The 18,834-nt window shown below is 47.6% G+C and overlaps 4 protein-coding genes across 6 annotated transcripts; 2 read left to right on the top strand and 2 right to left on the bottom strand.

Moving 5' to 3' along the window:
* Positions 1-136: 136 nt before the first annotated feature.
* On the bottom strand, positions 137-4,435 carry LOC100836975 (probable bifunctional riboflavin biosynthesis protein RIBA 2, chloroplastic). 3 transcript variants are annotated; one of them, XM_024462344.1, is made up of 8 exons: positions 4,175-4,435; positions 3,992-4,076; positions 3,415-3,739; positions 3,081-3,302; positions 2,065-2,387; positions 1,206-1,335; positions 798-1,094; positions 222-610 (listed from the first exon to the last, which is right to left on the bottom strand). In XM_024462344.1, the coding sequence occupies exons 2-8, from the start codon at positions 4,060-4,062 to the stop codon at positions 371-373; spliced, it is 1,608 nt and encodes a 535-aa protein (XP_024318112.1). In that variant the 5' UTR covers positions 4,063-4,076; positions 4,175-4,435; the 3' UTR covers positions 222-370. The 3 variants fall into 3 exon arrangements, with proteins under 3 accessions (XP_024318111.1, XP_024318112.1, XP_014756665.1); XM_014901179.2 differs by having other exon boundaries at positions 3,992-4,077; positions 4,263-4,365; XM_024462343.1 differs by lacking the exon at positions 4,175-4,435 and having other exon boundaries at positions 137-610; positions 3,992-4,156.
* A 3,120-nt stretch (positions 4,436-7,555) lies between these two features.
* On the top strand, positions 7,556-8,717 carry LOC100836661 (E3 ubiquitin-protein ligase ATL6). Its single transcript, XM_003572592.2, has one exon. It carries the CDS (start codon positions 7,559-7,561, stop codon positions 8,594-8,596), a length of 1,038 nt encoding a protein of 345 aa, XP_003572640.1. The 5' UTR covers positions 7,556-7,558; the 3' UTR covers positions 8,597-8,717.
* A 3,209-nt stretch (positions 8,718-11,926) lies between these two features.
* Positions 11,927-13,266, top strand: LOC100836357 (E3 ubiquitin-protein ligase ATL6). Its single transcript, XM_003572591.3, has one exon. It carries the CDS (start codon positions 11,979-11,981, stop codon positions 13,041-13,043), a length of 1,065 nt encoding a protein of 354 aa, XP_003572639.1. The 5' UTR covers positions 11,927-11,978; the 3' UTR covers positions 13,044-13,266.
* Positions 13,267-15,374: 2,108 nt separating this feature from the next.
* Positions 15,375-16,236, bottom strand: LOC100831971. Its single transcript, XM_003575152.4, has 2 exons — positions 16,015-16,236; positions 15,375-15,923 (listed from the first exon to the last, which is right to left on the bottom strand). Exons 1-2 carry the CDS (start codon positions 16,128-16,130, stop codon positions 15,542-15,544), a joined length of 498 nt encoding a protein of 165 aa, XP_003575200.1. The 5' UTR covers positions 16,131-16,236; the 3' UTR covers positions 15,375-15,541.
* Between the last annotated feature and the right edge of the window lie 2,598 nt (positions 16,237-18,834).

The raw sequence follows: 18,834 nt of genomic DNA, 5'->3' as shown, positions 1-18,834 counted from the left end.
TGAAAAACTCTGTGCGTGCCGGTGGCGTCACTGGCGCCTGAGTTTCAACTGGTACCGCCTAGGGCCTTTCAGATGATTTTTACAATAATGGTTTGATATGATAGCTTAGGATTGCAAATAGATGAAAGGAAGAAAATTAAAGGGAAAATTTATTAACACTTTATTAGAATATCCATCTTTCAGTGACATAAAAAACAATTCAGCTGGAACACATGGATCAATGACATAAAAACAATTCAGCTGGAACGCATGGATCATCAATGACATAAAAAACAATTCAGCTGGAACACATGGAGTGAAATAATCTGCCAAACTCCACCAAAGCAGAATATCATCAACTAAAATATGAATGGAAGCATATCCATTTGGTCTAGTGCTTCTCCTTTGTGCTGTTGCCTACAGTCGGACGGTTAGCCTGACCATTGGCTGCACCATATACATGCCCCATTTTCTCTCTTTTGGTTTCCAGGTATCTCCTATTCTCATTGGTTATTGGAGTTACCAACGGAACCCTGCCCACAAGGCTCAGTCCGTAACCCTTGAGACCGACGAATTTTGCAGGATTGTTGGTCATCAACTTAATTGAACGGACTCCTAGGTCGCGTAATATCTACAAATCGAGAAAAAGAAAAAATGTCAGTAGTTCCTTGAATGCACCAAAGTAGCAAGAATTAATATGCCAGAAAAGATTAGTAACAGTTCATGAAGAGAATGGGGGAAGCGATGGCCAAGAGCAATCTGAAATATAAAATCTTTCTGTACAGAAAAAGTACCATGTTAATCATGTATGTTCTTACCTGTGCACCAACCCCATATTCCCTTGAGTCCACAGGCAGTCCTAATTCCTCGTTAGCCTCCACGGTGTCACGGCCATCATCTTGCAGGTTATAAGCACGAAGCTTGTGAGCTAGACCAATGCCCCTTCCTTCATGTCCACGAAGATAAACTAGTACACCCCTTCCAGCTTTCTCAATCATCTCCATTGACATTGCAAGCTGCTCACCACAATCACATCTTGCTGATCCAAAAATGTCTCCTGTGAGGCACTCAGAATGGACCCTCACTAAAATATCTTCACCATCTCCAACCTCACCCTGTTAGTTATTTAAAAAGACATGGATAATATCAGGTTTTGTGGGAAATAAACAACCTGCAGATCCACCTAGTCCTAGAGAAGTATATATTCTACTTCTGCAGTAACTTACTTTCACCATTGCGATATGTTCAATTCCATCACTAATAGATCTGTAGCAGTAACCACGGACATTGCTCCATTTCAAAGGTAAACGTGCATCAGATGCACGTTCAATTAGCCACTCTCTTTTCCTCCTATATCTGTAAAAGAACTTCTGTGAGCATGCCACCAGTATCAACAAACATAACAAGAGCATAGAGGGCAATAAAAAATGGGGCTAGTATGATCCTCACTAGTCCTGGATATAACGAAGACTTCCATTTTTACTGAACCTGGAACTAGGAGATCCCAATGGTAGTAATTTTTTTTTTAGATGATCAGGGGCAACAGAATGGTAGTAAATTCACTTCAAGCAGAGAAGATTTTCAGAAATTTTTATTGCCATCAAATATAAAAGCAGAGTAACCTCAAGGAAAAATGAATATCATTTGCAACCTATCAAAATGTGAAGAAACCGTATTGTTAAACATTAAACACTGATAGGAGCTTTAAGCTTTTAGGGTTTGACATAAATCGTGACGGTAAACTTGAATGAATAGTTTTACCGAATGGTTAAGGGCAAATTTAGAATCTAAAATTTGAATTCGAAATTTGCTCGCATCAAATATCTATACTGTCAATGTAGCACATATATAATAACTCTTAAGTTTATGGTAAATTTGAATTAAAAAAATTCAAAATGATAGGGTAAATTTTGCTCGGTAAGTACATTTACCTTGGGGACCGGTAAATGCGTTTACCAGGCGTTAACCAAAATTACCGCCCGGTAACCAAAACCGTGACTAATTGAACGCCAGTACAGGAGGTGACCGGACCACAAAGTTCTTTTCTCGAACAAATGGACAACAAATTTGTGTAATGGAACTCACCTAATCAAGTCAGCAATCGATACGATCTTCAAATTTTCCCGTTCAGCAAATTCACGCAGCTTGGGTAAGCGAGCCATGGATCCATCCTCATCCACAATCTCACAGAGTAAGCCAACAGGAGGTAGCCCAGCCAGAACAGCAAGATCAACAGATGCTTCAGTGTGCCCAGCTCGTTTCAGAACACCACCCTCTCTGTACTTCAGAGGAAAAATATGGCCAGGTCGCTTGAAATCTTCAGGCTTCGAGTGAGGAGATGCAAGAGTTAGGACTGTCTTTGCTCTATCTTCTGCCGATACCCCGGTCGATGTGCCTTCTTTAGCATCCTACAAACCGAAGCAGACAAATTGTCTATTAGTAGCACATATATATATCAGAGAATTGTTAGGGAACAACTAACACATAAGATGATTTAATAAGTTTACTATGAATAACAGAACTAGTATGCCATACATGCTAGCAACTTAAGAAGATACAAAGTCATTTTGGATAAAATTTGCATTTATTTAGATCAGCGTGCTTAGCACTTACTGTATAGAACTCCAGAGAAAGTAGGACTACAAAAGGGAAGGCCAGTTTTGCAAAAAAAAAAAAGGGGGGGCACTTAAACACAAGTTGCAGACCAGTACAAAGCTAACCAAATTGACCTGCACTAATTCTGGAAACCTTCATATGGAGTACTTGGAGTAGACACTTGCTACTAGGACAATTAGCATGTATAATTTCATACAGGAGATGAAAATACAAGCAATATTGTAGTCAGGTCCGATCACTAAGTAACAGCAAATGATTTTTACCATTAAGGTATTCAATATGACAATATGGATAGGACTTTGTCAGCATCAGGAATATGCCAAACTCAACATAAAAAACATTTCTGCTTTCGCAGAGGCAGCAAAATGGTAAAGAAAGAGAGTAAGCATGCTTCTGACAAGTAACAGAGAGATTAATTATTCCCCTCATAAACACAAAAGATGCATATTCTAGTGTGGGAAAAGGAATAACCAACGGCAGCATACCACTGTGATGGTGAATGCACCACCGAGCTTGTCCTCATTTTCCTTTGTTGAAACCATCAAAGGAAGGTTCAATCTTTCCAGGTCATCTTCTTTCATGCTAACACACGCAATTCCTGTGCTATGCCTTACTATAAAAGCCATAGCCTCTGGAGTAACCAAAGAGGCAGCCAATACAAGATCCCCTTCATTTCCTCTTGATTCATCGTCAACGACAATCACGAGCTACAAGAGAAACCCAATGTCAAGAAAATACAAGGTGGTAGCAACAGATTTTGTTAGAAAGATTTACAGTAGCAGATAAGCCATGAAATGCTGAATTGTAAGGCATACTAACCTTTCCTTGTCGAATGTCCTCAATAGCCTCAGAAATGGATGAGAAACCCTCGGTTGGGCTATCATCGGTGTCATCATCAATGTTCGAGAATGTGTCCACAACACGCAACAGATCGGCAGAAATGATTTCTGGGGCAACAATGGAATCTGCAGGGCGAACAGAGTCTGTGGTTGGATAGTCCTGTCCTCGGACAGAAGTACTCTTTGGCAACAGCGTGTCACCATTTCCCAAACTGCTGCTGTTTCTCAAGGATGCTGCGACAGAAGGATAGGAAACAGATCCCTCCGTCTTCTTGGAAACACCGCTGCCTCGCAACAACTGCACCCTGCATTTGCACAAACAGGAAAGTAAATAACAGAGAAATCAATCTTACCCATTCTATTTCATCAGCTTATATGCTTATCAATGCACAGAGACACTAAAGGAGACTAGGAAATCAGTGATATCCATCAAATGTACAAAAGCGCATTGATTCCGATGCTCAGGGTGCCAACACGTAACACAGGAATCGACAGGGGTAGCCAGAGCACGACGCGGAGAGGGAGGGGCCTGTGCGGTGCAGGCGAGGAGAGATTACGGGTGACAGCGGAGCGCGGCGACGGACGAAGGCGGCAGCGCAGTCGAAGCCATTCCGATGATCCGCTCCATGGCAAGCCCCGGACCTGAAATCAACATCGGAGAGCACCAAATTAGCAACGGTATGTCAATATTTTGAAGTCCAAACAACGAAAAAAGCCGCGTCGCAACACGAGATCTGGACCGGACACTGACGACAGACACAGACGAATCAGCTAGCGATTCTTGTGAGGTGTTGCGAAGAGCGAGCTGGGGTGGGGGGGATGGCTCACAGTTCTCCGGCAAAGTCCCTGGCCTGCGGGAGAGAAAGAGAGAGCTTCGGTTCCTTCTTGTTAGGTGCTACGGGTTTCTGCGAGTGGAGGGAAGAGAGGAAGCAGGAAGGGAAGACCCTGAATTTATAGCGTGCGTGGTTCGTCTGTCTGGACCACGATGCACGCTCCCGGCTCTCGTCAACGTATCAAATCTTCCCAGGTTCTGCGCGTCTCCCTTGTATGGAACGTGGTTAATTCGCCAGCTCGTGCTGCCATTCGATACCATCTGTACTTTTTATTGTCATCAATGGCTGAAATATTTCCCGGACCAACACGTCTTTGGGTATCATCTGAAAGTGGTAAATTTGCCAGCTCCTGCTGCATGCGATCCCATCTGTACTTTCTTCGTCACCAACCGGCCCGCGCACGTCTTTAGCTGCCATCAGGACATGGTTAATTTGACAGCTCCTGCTGTATACAACCCCGTCTGTGCTCACTTACTCCCTCTGATCCGTGATAAGTATCGCTGATTAATCAACGACTTTTATTATGGATCGGAGGGAGTAAATAGCCCACATTTGTTTTGCTGTCATTCAGATGGATCAATTTGCGAGCTCCTGCTGCATGGGATCCCATGTTTACGCTTTTTGTCATTCGGACGTGGCAAATTTACCAGCTCCAGCTGCATGTGATCTCATATTTGCTCAGACTTTCCCTCCTCCGTGCGAATATGGGATGAATGAAAGTTTCCACACTGCGTCTTTCGCTCTGTCCATGCAGGAGGCTTCTCTCTTGATAGGAATTGTTTGAGTCCCTCCTTTAGCTCTTCCCATATTTGCTCAGATTTTCCCTTAACAATTTCCATATATGCAAGGAATAAAATAAAGAATGTGATTCGTACATCTTTGCATTTATTAGCGACTAGCGGGCAAGTTGAAGGAATAATAAAAAATATCTCAGATTATTTGGTTTAAATGAGGGATAGAAATGAGTGTAACTCATGAGCCTCCTCCACTTATATAGACATCCCCATTTGGGCTTAACATTTGAAGACCATATTCCAAATTAAAATCCTCGAATCCAATCGACCGGGTTTCCACGCCTTCAGGTCTTGTTTCGTTTCAACCCACACCCCTGTCCTGATCTAGCGGGAATGGCAGAGATTAGAGGGGATTGTAGTTCATTTTCTCCTCAATCTCCACCAATCGCTCTGAATTCCTTGATTGCCGAACGAGGCCTAAGTGTGCAACCCTTTAGGTCCCTAATCACCCCGACACTACTCGAGTTCCTACCTATGGCCCCAAGTACACTACTCGGCCACGAGTCCTCGAACTCAAGTCGATAGTCGGTAGAGGCTCATATAGTCCTATAGCGGAACATACCAACTCTCGAGTGCTCACAAAGTCATACCGACGAACCATACATGTGTCGTATGCAACATTTCTTTTGTCTCACAATATATGTTGTCAAGTTCAAGGCGTGTACTTATCATCCTTGTTTGGGTTAACTCTTAACCCATATCGCATGGCCATGCTTTCTGAAACTGATCACTCGAGAGGGCCCAGACATATATTTCTCTGACTCGGAGGAGGAAATCTCATCTTGATCAACTATGACTAGCATGCATGTTTCACAACATACACACATGAAAACTAACTATCCAGTTATGGAGTAGCATTTGATAGATGTAGCATGGATTTGCCTAATAAAGTATTTTTATTTTTTTGAAAAGTATTTATAATTTGTTCATTCATTTTCCTGCAAATTTTTTTAATCCTAAGCTATGACCAAACCATATTGTAAATATCATATGAAAGGTCCCGGGCAGTACCAGGTAAAACTCATGGGTAGGTGATGCCACCACGCAGAGAGTTTTTCTGCACAAGAGCGATGCTCGACTCCATTGGCCTCTTCCCTTCAGTTTTCCGGCCTCTGTCCGAGAAAGACCTATCTGGACGTTGCAGAGAAGCGCAAGCAAGCTCCAATGACGCCGGACCCATGGAAACTGGTGCCCGTCGGCTGCAACAATTCGAACGAGTGCCCCGCTCCTCCCCTCCTTGTCAAACCTCTAGCTGCTGAAGCTGCCAATCCCGACAGTGTTTTAGAGGATGGCCCCAAGATGTCGTAACCGGCGCAGACGGCAGTCGCGGAGACAGGCCTGGAGCAAAAATCAAGTAAAATTGTTCTTCGAAAATCCAAATTTTAGTGCATAAAAGAACTTAGGGCCTGTTTGGATTGGATTCACAGTTTGCCACAACTAAGGTTAGGCGTGCGCCCAAGTTTTGGCGGAGGAATCCGATGCCACAAATCAGGCACAAAAAGGCACAAAAGTGTGGCGCGCAGAGCAGTTAGAGGCGAGGCAAAACTTTGACAGCAGCGTGGCATGCCTAACGTTGAGGCGGGACGCTGGGCGGCGCCGACGACTGCTCCGTCCGCCTAGGCGTGTTCATTGATGTTAAGCTCCTCGGGCTGTTCACCAAGAGAGCGGGGACGCGTTCCACGTCACCTGCATGAGCACATAGCTCCGCGCCCACGTCAACTGCCCGCTCTTTTGCGCCCATGTCGTCGTTCAGTCGACCTCTGTCCTCGATGACTCCGCCGCAGTATACTGAACCACCACCCGTTGACGCTGAACAAGAGTTCCCGACGATTGCAACCTTAAATAATCACAAGCAGCAGGGGAATCCTGGGTAACAGAAGAACGATCAGCAGGAGGCAAGAGCTACGTGTATGTATCGATCATTGTGACCGCGAGCTCGCTAGAGCCACCACAATGCCGGCAGGTCGGCTCGACGAGAGTTTGGAATTTTCAGAACTTGGATTGTACGTGATGAATATCATCCCATTTCGCACAATACTTGAGGGGTCATGCCAATCTCAACATAGGGTATACATGGCTTTCCTCGTGGAGAAATGGGGACGGAGTCACGGGGTGTCAGCGGGAATTTGATTGCGGTACCGTAAACGTTACTCCAGTATGCAGTCAGTATTTGAGTCTTTGGAACGAGTACAACTCCCATAAATCTCAGATGTTTCCAAAAAAATGTACACATTCTATGAGAGAGCAGGCTACGCGTACGACATATATGTACCGTACGATTTTTGCATACAACAAACCGCGGCGATGCAATTGCCAAATGCAAAACGTTTTACTCCTGAACGGAATTGTTGGTGTTTTATACGTAGAAAGACCTGGAGACTCCGAGAGACAGAAGCCCAATCCAACACAACAAGCTCCGCCAGAACCCTAGCCGCCGTCGCCGCACGCGCTAGACCCCAACCAAGCACGACAAGCTCCGCCAGGCGCGCGGCGCGCTATGGCCTCCTCCGGCCGCCGCTCCTTCGTCTCCGCAATCCTCCCAGCGGTCGCGTCCTGCGCCGCTGCGCAGTCGGCGGGGGCGAACAACTCGATAATGAGTTTCTCCAACTCGATGACCGTCTGCTTCTTCGTGGCCATTTTGGCCTTCCCCATCCTCGCCGTCCTCCTGGCGTTCGCGTGCCTCCGTTTGTTCCGACCGCCAGACGATAATGATCCCACGGCCTCGGAGTCGTCGTCGGGCGGCCGACCCAGGGAGGGCCTCGACGCGTCGGAGATCGCGGCGCTGCCGCTGGTGTCCTACCGGGACGTCAAGGAGCACCGGATCAGCGACGGCCTGACGGTACTGGACCCGCTGGAGTGCGCGGTGTGCCTCCTGGAATTCGAGGACGACGACAGCCTCCGCCTGCTCCCGACGTGCCCGCACGCGTTCCACCCGGAGTGCATCGGCTCCTGGCTCGAGAGGCACGTCACGTGCCCGCTCTGCCGCGCCAACGTCCTCGATCAGGCGCCAAAGGAGCCACGGGAGCTGCCGCTGCCGCCCCAGGAAACGTCGGCTTCTTCTTCGCCGCCAGAAGCGCCGCCGGTTCACGACGACACGGTGGACGTGTTGATCGGCGCCGAGGACGAAGATGCGGCGAGGGGGCGGCGAGAGGCCAGGCGGCAGGCGGTGCTGCCGCGGTCGAACTCGACGGGGCACGAGCGCGCCGGCGGCCGCGGGATGGAGCGGTTCGCGCTGCGGCTGCCGGAGCACGTCCGCCTCGAGATCCTCATGTCGCACAGGCTGAGGCACGTGACGAGCGCGGTGGCGTCCGTGCGCGTCAGAGAAGGGAGCACACATGACTACCCCGGCGGGGTCAGCGTGGGCGGGAAGCCGGGGCGGAGCGCCGTGGCGAGGCTGCTGTCGCTTTTCGCTCCCGGAGCAGGGTGGAAGGGAGACAACAACGAGGACAGGTCCGGCGCCAGCGGGTCGTCTCGCCGGTGGTGGCGCAGGGAGCAGGAGAAGAAAAGAGAAGCGATTAAGAAAACGGAACCTTGAGGTGTTGGCTAATTAAAGCTCCAGGGCTCCTTTGGTTGTGAATTGTGCCATCAGTTCTTTTTTGGAGTTTAAAGCAGAGCTTGCTTGATGTGAGAATTTGTTTATGAGAAATGTATGATGTAGTAATACGACAATATTTACATCTTGTGTTGTTTTGTTTTACTCTTCAGCTCATATTTCTCACACATTGACACCGTGTGCTAAGATAACAAATGGCTCTCTACTGTAGCTAATCCGACAACTTCTGGATAGAACTCTGTCGTGCCGGCCGCCACTACTTCTTCCGCATACATAATCTGGTATCGTTCATTTCTAGGTAGACCTTCTCGGTCGAAGATTTTAATTAAATTTGTGCCAGCAGAAATAAGGAAGTTGATAGTTTAAAGTACTCCGTAGTAAATTCTTGCGTCTTACTTCTCCATTTCTGCCACCAATTACACTATTTTGTGAAAATTCTTTACACATCCGTTTCAGCATCTCCCCATTCCCACAAGCCAGGCATACATGGCAGGTATCGTGATGACACATTGGTGTTTTTTTTTTTTTTTTTTTTTTAGGGATGGTGGTGTTTTTCTGTGCATGCATCCGCCAGGGCAAACGGGGCACCAAACTGAGTTAAGCCTAGCATGTTTTGCCTCGGTCCTGATGCACTATTCTCACTCGGCATACGGTTAGGGTCTGTAGGGATTAGGGTAGTGCGGTGACCAAAATTAGCGAGGCAATCTGTAATGGAACTATGGAAGCATCTCCGGTCAAGAGAAGGAGAGTTGGTTGCAACCACAAGTGCGACAATCTCCAACAGAGGCCCTTCTAACGCATATAAAACTACATATTTGCCATTTTGAAGAACTCACACATTTCAAAGTTGAAAGCTCTTTATGTTGGGCCATCCCTCCACATGGAGATGAACTTTCAGCCCAGCAAACAGCCACAACCCCAGTGTCCGTGAACCATTGATCTCATCCCCATCCAACGGCTGAGATTGTTCTCCTTGTTGTATAAGGAGAAAAAAAAAACCTGGCCACCCAAGTCCACGGAAGTTCAGAGTGTGGCTGCCATTGAGAGCAAGAGTGAGCAACAGAGAACAACACAAAAGAACGCAACCTGTGAGAAGAGAGAAAGAAAAAGAAAGATGTGATTTCTGTCCAAATTGGTGACTCCAGGCCGGTTGTCTTCAAGTCGGTGGTTGAAGGCTCAAACGTGCTTCGATTGGCTCCAAATTTGGTGAGTTTGTTTCTTACTTTGAGTACTTCGATCTGGTTGGCTAGTTTGAGTGTGGGTCAGAGGAGCATCAGATTTGAGAGTACTTTCGTTAGCTTGTTGACTGCAGTTTCAGAACAGAATAGTTTTGGTAGACGAACAGTTTAGGTAGGCAAACGGTGTCTAATTGAGCTGAAATTTGGAGGGCTTGTTGGGGACTTGTGGATTTACTTGTCCCAATTTTGGTCTTGTTTGGATCAGCAATTTAAGAATAGTTGACAGAATACCCAAGTGGATAGAAGCTGTTTTAACTCTGCTTTGTTGTGGTTATACCTTTCATGGTTGTTATTGTGATTACCAGTTGGTAATGTGTTGAGTGTGTTGTACATCTCTAGATGTTCTAGAATAACTCTTATATCCATTTGCTCATAGTGTAAGTTGCGTGGAACGGTCGGTCCACAGCCGTGATTTTTTACTCCTTAAGTTGAGGAGGTTTTTCCACGTTAAATCCTTGTGTCACTTGTGCATGTGATTGTGTTTATTCCGCTGCCTACTTGTTGGTTCAAATTATTCTTAAAGTTCATTGCAAGTTGTGGGGACTGTGGTTTGCTTAATTGTTGTCCATATTCCAAACACTCTGCACTTACTCCAAATTAAAGGTACCAACTCAATATGGTTATCCAGCGAGGTGGATGTTTAACCCGCTGAAATTGCCCTTGCTACATCGACACGCTCCACTGGAAGGCACCGCTATGTAGCATCGCATGATAGCGGGCGGCGGAGTGACAGCATGCATACCGACGGCGGCGGCGCAAGGGACTTGCCGTAGGAGAGGGCCGGAGACTCGTAAGGAGGTGGGCCCAGTCAGGACACTTTTCATTAGGATGAACTCAAAATAGGGGGCGGTGAAAAAACTTGAATCTCATGAGTTAAACCAGTAACTAGTTACCCGGCTTGACTCTGCTTCTAATGAGTCGTGTAGAAGTCTGAACTCCTTAACAAACAAGTTTAATTGACGAGTCTAGTAACGAGTTACTTGCAAAGCTCTCGTGAAACTTATATTCTTTCAAATTTTTGTATCTCTATGACGCTATACAGAGGACAGTTGGTTTTCTGTTAATTCTTGTTTATAATGACACACAAAAATATTTTATGCGTCTTGTGTATTTGTTAGCGTCTTCTCAATTATAGATACAGCTCTATTTAGATAGTGACATTTATTATACGCAAATTCTATTATTTACTTGTGTAACGAGCTTAACGAGTGAAAGGAATTAGCTCACTTTAGATTTCAACTCATTAGATGACGAGTCAAGTTAAACATAGCGCTACTTCTAAAGAGTCGAGCCGAGTCGGGCCGGCTCATTACTCAGAGGAAAAGGAGTCGAGGTATTTTTTGTTCGGTGCCGCTACACATACGATGGAATACGATTTTCTTACAGTAGCTCACAAAATGATTGAACTTGGAAGTGGACCTGGGCATATAAGAAGTTCTATGTTTATCCTATTTCAATTTTTTTTCAAGTGTGACCAAGTTTATAAGAAAATCTACAGACATTTCGAACTTGAAATTAGTTTTATTAAATTGGTCCTTACATATTTTTTATAGAAATCTTAATACATTTTTCTATAAACTCGGGCAAGTTCGAAGAAATTTAACATAGAACAATCCTAGACTTATTAATAATTCAGGAACAAAGTGAGTACATAGAAGCATTGTGCACTGAGAAGTTTCGATTTCGTGAACTAAGATGATCTGCTTTTGCTCTGTACGTTCCACAAAACACCTCATATAGATTTGTAGATTTGAAACAAGGCAACTCTCATTTGTAGTAACTGACCATCTTATTTGGATTAAGTGTAAACGGGTGTGTGTGCCGGATTTGGGAGTCAAGAGATGGAGTATATTAAGAAATAAACGAGAAAATCAAGTTTTGTGGAACAGACAGAACTGCAAATCAAGTTTTTAGTCGCGAAAATGACAAATGGAAAGTGATATCAAACCGGCCTAATGAATCTCACCCGAAGTTTAATCGGGCGCCGATCTAGTATGTCTCACGGAATTCTTGGGTCTTCATAGAAAGTCCATATAGAAACCCCTGGAGGCTCCGGGAGACAGAAACCCAACCCAACACGACAAGCTTCTCCAGACCAGAACCCTAGCCGCCGCCGCGCGCGCGGTATGGCCGCCTCCCGCCGCCGTTCCTTCGCCTCCGCTATTTTCACAGTGATCGCGTCCTGCGCCGCTGCGCAGTCGGCGGGAGGCCCGGGACCGAATTACAACTCGATGAGTTTGTCCGACGTGATGACCATCTCCTTCTTCATGGCCATTTTCTTCCCCATCTTCGTCGTCTTGCTGGCGTTCGCCTGCCTCCGCCTGTTCCGCCCACCAGACGAGCCCGCGGCCGCGGACGCCGCCTCGTCGCAGTGGTCGCACGGCCCCAAGGAGGGCCTCGACGCCTCGGAGATCGCGGCGCTACCGCTGGTGTCGTACCGGGACGTCAAGGAGCACCGGATCAGCGCCGGCCCGACGGTGGACCCGCTGGAGTGCGCGGTGTGCCTCCTGGAATTCGAGGACGACGACAGCCTCCGCCTCCTCCCGACGTGCCCGCACGCCTTCCACCCGGAGTGCATCGGCTCCTGGCTCGAGAAGCACGTCACGTGCCCGCTCTGCCGCGCCAACGTCCTCGACGCGCCGCCGGATCCACGGGAGCTGCTGCAGGTCGTGCAGCCCCCGTCGCCGCCACACGAAACGGCGGTGGCGTCGCCACCCGACTCGCCGCCGGCTCACGACACGGTGGTGCTGATCGGCGCCGACGTCGAGCGCAGCGAGGAGGAGGAGGACGAGATCAGGTCCAGGATCGCGCTCGCTAGGACGCAGCGCGAGGCCGGGCGGCAGGTGCTGCCGCGGTCCAACTCGACGGGGCACGAGCGCGCCGGGGGCGGCGGGATGGAGCGATTCGCGCTGCGGCTGCCGGAGCATGTCCGCCTCGAGATCCTAATGTCGCACAGGCTGAGGCACGCGACCAGCGCGGTGGCGTCCGTGCGCGTCAGGGAAGGGAGTGGGTATGACCAAGGCGCAGGCGGGAATTCGGTGCGGAGCGCCGTGGCGAGGCTGATTTCGCTTTTCGCGCCCGGAGCAGGGTGGAAGGGCGACGACGAGGACAGGTCAGGCGCTGGCGGGTCGTCTCGCCGGCGGCGCGATGAATCGGCGCGGGGAGCTGGAGAAGAGAAGAGAAGCGATTGAGAGAAGGGAAACTTGAGGTGTTGGCTAATTAAGCTCCAAGATTGCTAGTCTGGCTCCTTTGGTTGTGAATTGTGATATCAATTCTTCTTTGGAGTTTAATGCAGAGCTTGCATGACTTCCAATTTTGTTTGTGAGTGTAATCTGTAGGACAGTTTATGCCCGAGGATGTCAATCGATGTTTACTTTCTTTTCTGCAAATGTTAAAGCTTCCTCCTTCCTCCGTCGGCAAGTTCGCATCTTCACTCGCCCGAGCAGCTCAGTGCCAATTAATGGGTTGGTGAGAGGGGTGTTAACGGCTTTGCCAGACTACTAATTTTAGCAGATCAAAGAAAGATATGTGACATGTGTCATTGTTCACTTATTCAGTAAGTATCAGCGACAAATTGCGGCCTGAGCTTCTGGCCCACTAATGTATGTGGGCTAACAAATGATGCAGAAAGGAGCGATTTCTTTCGAGAACTTGCAGATATTCAGAAATTTCGCTCAAAAAAAATGCAGATATTCAGAAATCAGTTTCGGGTCTGTGGATTATTGCAAAGTGATATAAACTTTGTTCACGCTTCTGAGTTTAAGATCGAAATTCTGGCCGAGCCTCTCTACTGAAAACTAGATTTAATTATCTGCTCGGAGCCTCGCAGGTTCAGGAAAAATCCCTTTGTCGGACCGAGACTTTACTTGGTCTAACATGCACCAGAATCATGAAGGCTCTGTTTATTATTGCTGTGTCAAAACCCGGTGTATTGAAGATAACTTCATGTGTGCTATGGATCTAGTGCAAACATGCAGAAAACGAAGGAAGAGAGCAATGATCCTGACGTTTGATTTCAGTAAAGCTTTTGACACGGTATCTTGGGACTCTCTGCTATCTAGTCTTATGGTGAGAGGTTTTGATGCAAAATGGATTATGTGGTTTCTCCGGTCAAGGGACGCGGAGATGGCTGAAACAAAGGTGCAGCACAACGACGAGGACATCACACCTACAGATATAACCACTTTCCTTGCAACACCTACACCAAGCATCGGAGACACACGGACAATTACTAGAGCTCGTGCTCATGCCCGCCAATTAAATTACCATATACACTCGTTTCTTGGTACGTTGGATAATCTAAATAAATGATGCTCCTTAAATCAGATGTTTTTGTGTTGATTAGGAATGAAGAACCAAGTCATAGGAGCGCATCATCCCCACGTGCCCCGGTCCGGGAACCAACCACGCCAAGCACATCATCCCGGTGCCCCCAGTTCGGCAACCAACCATCCCCGGGGACAAGAATACGAGAAGCTGCAACCACTTAAGTCGTGAGAAGATAAGACTCCGTATTGGCCCAAGGCCTTGTAACTCTTCCACCTCCCACTCTATATAAGAGTAGCCACCACCCCTTTGGTTAGTTGGGTTTGTTTAGATAAAGTTTGCCATTGCTGCAACATACGAGATTCACTCTAGTGCTCAACGGCGTAGTGCAGAACCGACTATCAGAACTCCACCCTGAAACTCGTCTCCTTAAGACTATTGTACTTCATATCTTCATCTGCAATTTCAGATTGCCTTATCTTGATTTTTGCTTGTTCTCGATTGCTAGCAGGGATTTGAACTTCGTGTTCAGGTTCACGGCGCCTTCGGTTCCGTCAATAACCACAGAGAATTGATGTAGCGATTGCTAAGGCGCATCATCTTGTGTACGGTATAGTCGGGTCGTCAACGTCTACTTCCACCGGTTATCCTTCTCATCGAAAGACCGGGCCACCCCAAGGAGCCCTGTGGGCGCATCACACAACGAGACCCTTTTATGATGCATATAAATCTACAGATTTGCCAGAGTTTGAATAACTCACCTATTTCAAAATTGAAATCTCTCTTCACATACTCTGATAGTATTGACCTCTGAAAATAGTTCTCATGATGGTTATCGAGCGAGGTGGATTCTTAACCCGCTGGAATGCCTTTTTGGTAATACATTGGATTTGCCGGTTTGAATAACTCACATATTTCAAAATTAAGAGCTCTCTTCACACACTCTGAAGACTAAAATACCCCTGAAAATAGTTCTCATAAAGTGAGGTCGATTTTAACCCCCTGGAATTGCCTTTTGCTACATCGGACGTGCCCCATGGAAAGACACCACCGATGTACGTAGCAGCATTGCATAGTCCCGCATGGGCATGGTATCCTAATGTGCGGGTTAGGAAAAAAAATATAACTGACAGTAGCATGATTGCACAAATTATTATTAATTCCAGATCTATGTTTCTTGACGTGCAGTTTGACTGACTTAGAAATGATAATTTTTCAGATGATCGGGAAATCGCAATTCAAAAGCAATATTGAGGTCGTTGGGCACATATATAATTCCTTTTTTTTTCTGGGCAACAATAGGGCACACATAAGTAACTTGGTCAGTCACAGGAAAAAAAATAACTTGGTGTATATTATTTGTATGATCGTCTCTGATGATCTTGCACTCTTTACTGGTGTCGTACTCTAGGCAATTAATTAATTAGCAGCTGATCACTTCGGCTAGGAGCTTGTACCGTCTCACCTTCACCCTAAACCGCGCCTTCTTCCCAGCAGCGGCCTGCGGTTTGCTACCCTTGGCCGTCGTCGTTTCCGCCTCCGGCACTGGTAACATCACTCCGTCATCACCGATGTCCTTGGGCTTCTTTACAGGCTTGCCGGAGTGATCCGTGGAGAACACGGACCTGGAGCACGCCGTACCAGAGGAACGCCTTATCCTCTTATCACACTTGGAAATATTCATCTCCGACGACGTCGTCGTCGACATCCGCCGTTTCGTTGGCGAGCCTAGTCCCCCGTCCTCCCTGATGCACCAGTTGCACCGGCGGTATGTCGCCGCCCTCGGGTAAAGCTCGCTGCAGTATCTACACACGCGCACGCCGTAGGTCAGTGAAATGGGGCATACACTACACAGGATCAAGCTCAGGAATGCATACGGATATATACGTACAGTACCTGTGTTGCAACCGGAGGCGGCAGAGCTTGCAGAGGAACAGCTCTTGCGGCAAGCCATGGTCGCCGCACATGCAGCACACGGCGGCGGCGGCATCGTCGGATCCGGGAGACACCATGGAGATATATATGTCCGGGCCGGGGAGGTCCGGAGGAGACGGTCGATCGATGGAAGGAGTGGAGGAGGGCCGGCCGGGGCTTGAAGCTAAGCTGGACTAGTGGATCAATGTGTACTACATATAGACTTGGAAGACTTGCGGGTGGCGTACGTGTGAGGCATGGTCGCATCCTAGCTCGCTGTGGTCTTCACGGGTGCGCCGGGTAGCTTTCATGAGGTCAGGGAGAGGGAGAAAAACAAGACGAGTAGGGAGTTGACCGCGCACGCGCTGGCTTGATCGAGTCTCTGACCACGTACGTGTCCAGTGGCTGCTACAGAAAGTTATGGCACGTCACGGTTAGAGTAGACCGAGGGCAAGACCCGCCGCCTAGGGGGGTATCATAATATCATTTGACTGCCAGGGCATATTATGGTTTTTGACTTGAGATCACACCGAGACATGTGAAATGGTCTGGTCACGGTGGGGAGTAACTTAAAGTAGTAACATAGTGGGTAGTATCATATATATGGTGTCATGCATAGTGTCATTTATTAGGTTGTAGACTCGTATTGTCTTGGTTTTTGTGATGTTATGGCAACATATCTAGTTACCATCTCCCTCTCTTTCTTCATTTAATATCATGCCATGTCACCAAAATGTCTAGTTGGCATCTTATGTTATTACCTAAGTTACTCCCACTATGACTAACCTTAGTCGAGTTTCTTTTTTAAGATATATGGTGTGCCAGTCCGACGTACTCTCGCGTGCACGCAAAAACTCATACTGACTATTTGACGTGTTCGATTAAAAAAGAGTGAATCCCCTTTTTACCCTTTTTGCACAGACTCTCTCTCTCTCAACCCACGATCCCGATTCGAAAAAACCGGCAACCAACCAGCTTCCTCCTCCCTTGCCGCCGCCGGGCCCTGTGAGCGCGGCGGATTTTGTGGCCGCTTGATTTCATGGTGACTGCGCGAGCCAGGCTCTGGCGGGAGCCCATGCCGCGGTGGTCATGGCTGGTCCTGGCGTCGACGACGGCCGGCCCTGGCCGTGTCTTGGCGAAGGCGGCGTCTGCTGCCCTGGCCGAGGCCCTGACGGCGGCCCCGGTCGCGGCATGTCGGCAAGGGCGGCTTGCTTGGACGCGTCCTTGGCGGCTGGTCCGGTCCGACCATGGCGGCCGTTGGGTCGTGGCTGCGGCTCACTTCATCAGCTTTGGAATACGCAGTGGTGATGGTGGAGGTGTGGTCGGCTTTGGAAACCTTTGGTCGGATTGCCCGACCATGACGGCGGTGACATTTTTGGACGTCTCTCTCCTCCCATGAGGTGTTGTCGATCAAGGTGCTCCCACACCACCCTCTCTCTTTGTTCCCGAGTGAAAACCCAAAGTCCTCGGACTGGACAGCGGCGGCGCTTGCGACGTCGTTCGGGGGTGCCGTGGGGGTAACACTAGATCTTGGTCGGCGGCTGGGCACATGCTGGTTTGGCTCTGGTTTGCATCGTTCTCTGTCCTGAAGATGGGTTGGTCGAAGATGGTGGCAGGTTGTCTTGAGCGTGTGCATGCAGCAGACAATGTAAATTAGCTTGTCCGGTTGTGCGTTTGTGGCCTCCGGAGTTTTAGAACTTAGGTGGTGGTGTGCGGTCAGGACATACGGCTTCCGATAATGGCCATACCCTTCATCAGGTTAGTAGGTATAGCTTGGCAGCTTTCAGTTGTTCGATTGATGTGTTCGCTTTGTCGGGCTTGGTAAATAGATAAATAAACAAAAATGGTTGTGTGCATCATTTTGATGCGGAGACCAGGGTTTCAACCTCCTTTTCAAAAAGAAAAAAAAACGTGTACCACCAATTACCCCATTTAAACAAACTGGTGCCACCAATTACCCATTTTCATATTTTACCCCAAATCACACAATTTCTAATAGACGCCTCCAACTCCTCAGGCTGCTTGGACTTCGAGTGTGAACCGACCATGTTCAGACCACTACTACATAATCACTTATTTCTGACGCGTTGGAAACCCTATATGCTGACACAAAACGGACGCGTCTCTAATCAAGTGTCAGAGATGGCTCGGGAACTTCTGACACGTGGACACGCGTCAGAAGTAGGAAATACCTCCTGACGCTTCTTCTAGGGCACGTGTTCGGAGTAGTCTTTCTCCGAACCTGATTGGTCGTATCGAGGTATTTTTGCTGGCTCTTTTATGTTTGAAGAAGCATCAGAGATGGTTATCTTTGACACTTCCCTAAGCAAGAAAACGTCAGTGATGTTTCTTATGTGAGGAAAAAATAAGGTTACAACTCACGTCTTTTTCTGTCAACGTCAAATTCAACCATTATAATTTTAATTTAAATCGCAGGGAAACATTGAGCCAATCTGAATTTCATTTATTGCATGCAAGACCTGCTACATTCCAAACAAGATAGACCACATTACATTGCAGATGAACACGATCTGCTACATTTCATATAAGATCGATCACATTACATTGCACTGCATACAAGATCTGCTACATTTCATACAAGGTACACACATCAGAGCGTTGTCGACAAGATCAAACAGCGCTTTGATATGTCGGCAACATCATCCATGAGCAGCCCGGGACAACAAGAGAAGCTGGTGTTTTGGAGAGGAGGAAAGAGGAAGGTGCTTATGGTGGTGGAGGTAGTTGAGGCAATGAAGAAAAACAAGGAGGGGATTTAAGGAACGTAATCACGATCACCGG

This window comes from Brachypodium distachyon, chromosome 3, assembly GCF_000005505.3.
Source record: "Brachypodium distachyon strain Bd21 chromosome 3, Brachypodium_distachyon_v3.0, whole genome shotgun sequence".
Lineage (NCBI taxonomy): Eukaryota > Viridiplantae > Streptophyta > Magnoliopsida > Poales > Poaceae > Brachypodium > Brachypodium distachyon.
The sequence above is the reverse complement of the archived record's forward strand: the minus strand, read 5'-3'. Positions and strand labels throughout refer to the sequence as shown.

Bases quoted from the DNA above. Each gene is read 5' to 3' on its own strand.
- LOC100836975 (XM_024462343.1), bottom strand. From the start codon at position 4,089: ATGTTGATTTCAGGTCCGGGGCTTGCCATGGAGCGGATCATCGGAATG. The intron at 3,303-3,414 runs GTTAGTATGCCT...TTTCTCTTGTAG, and splicing joins AGGACATTCGACAAGGAAAG to CTCGTGATTGTCGTTGACGA. The intron at 2,388-3,080 runs GTATGCTGCCGT...TTCGGTTTGTAG, and splicing joins GTGCATTCACCATCACAGTG to GATGCTAAAGAAGGCACATC.
- LOC100836661 (XM_003572592.2), top strand. From the start codon at position 7,559: ATGGCCTCCTCCGGCCGCCGCTCCTTCGTCTCCGCAATCCTCCCAGCG.
- LOC100836357 (XM_003572591.3), top strand. From the start codon at position 11,979: ATGGCCGCCTCCCGCCGCCGTTCCTTCGCCTCCGCTATTTTCACAGTG.
- LOC100831971 (XM_003575152.4), bottom strand. From the start codon at position 16,130: ATGGTGTCTCCCGGATCCGACGATGCCGCCGCCGCCGTGTGCTGCATG. The intron at 15,924-16,014 runs GTACTGTACGTA...GCGCGTGTGTAG, and splicing joins CGCCTCCGGTTGCAACACAG to ATACTGCAGCGAGCTTTACC.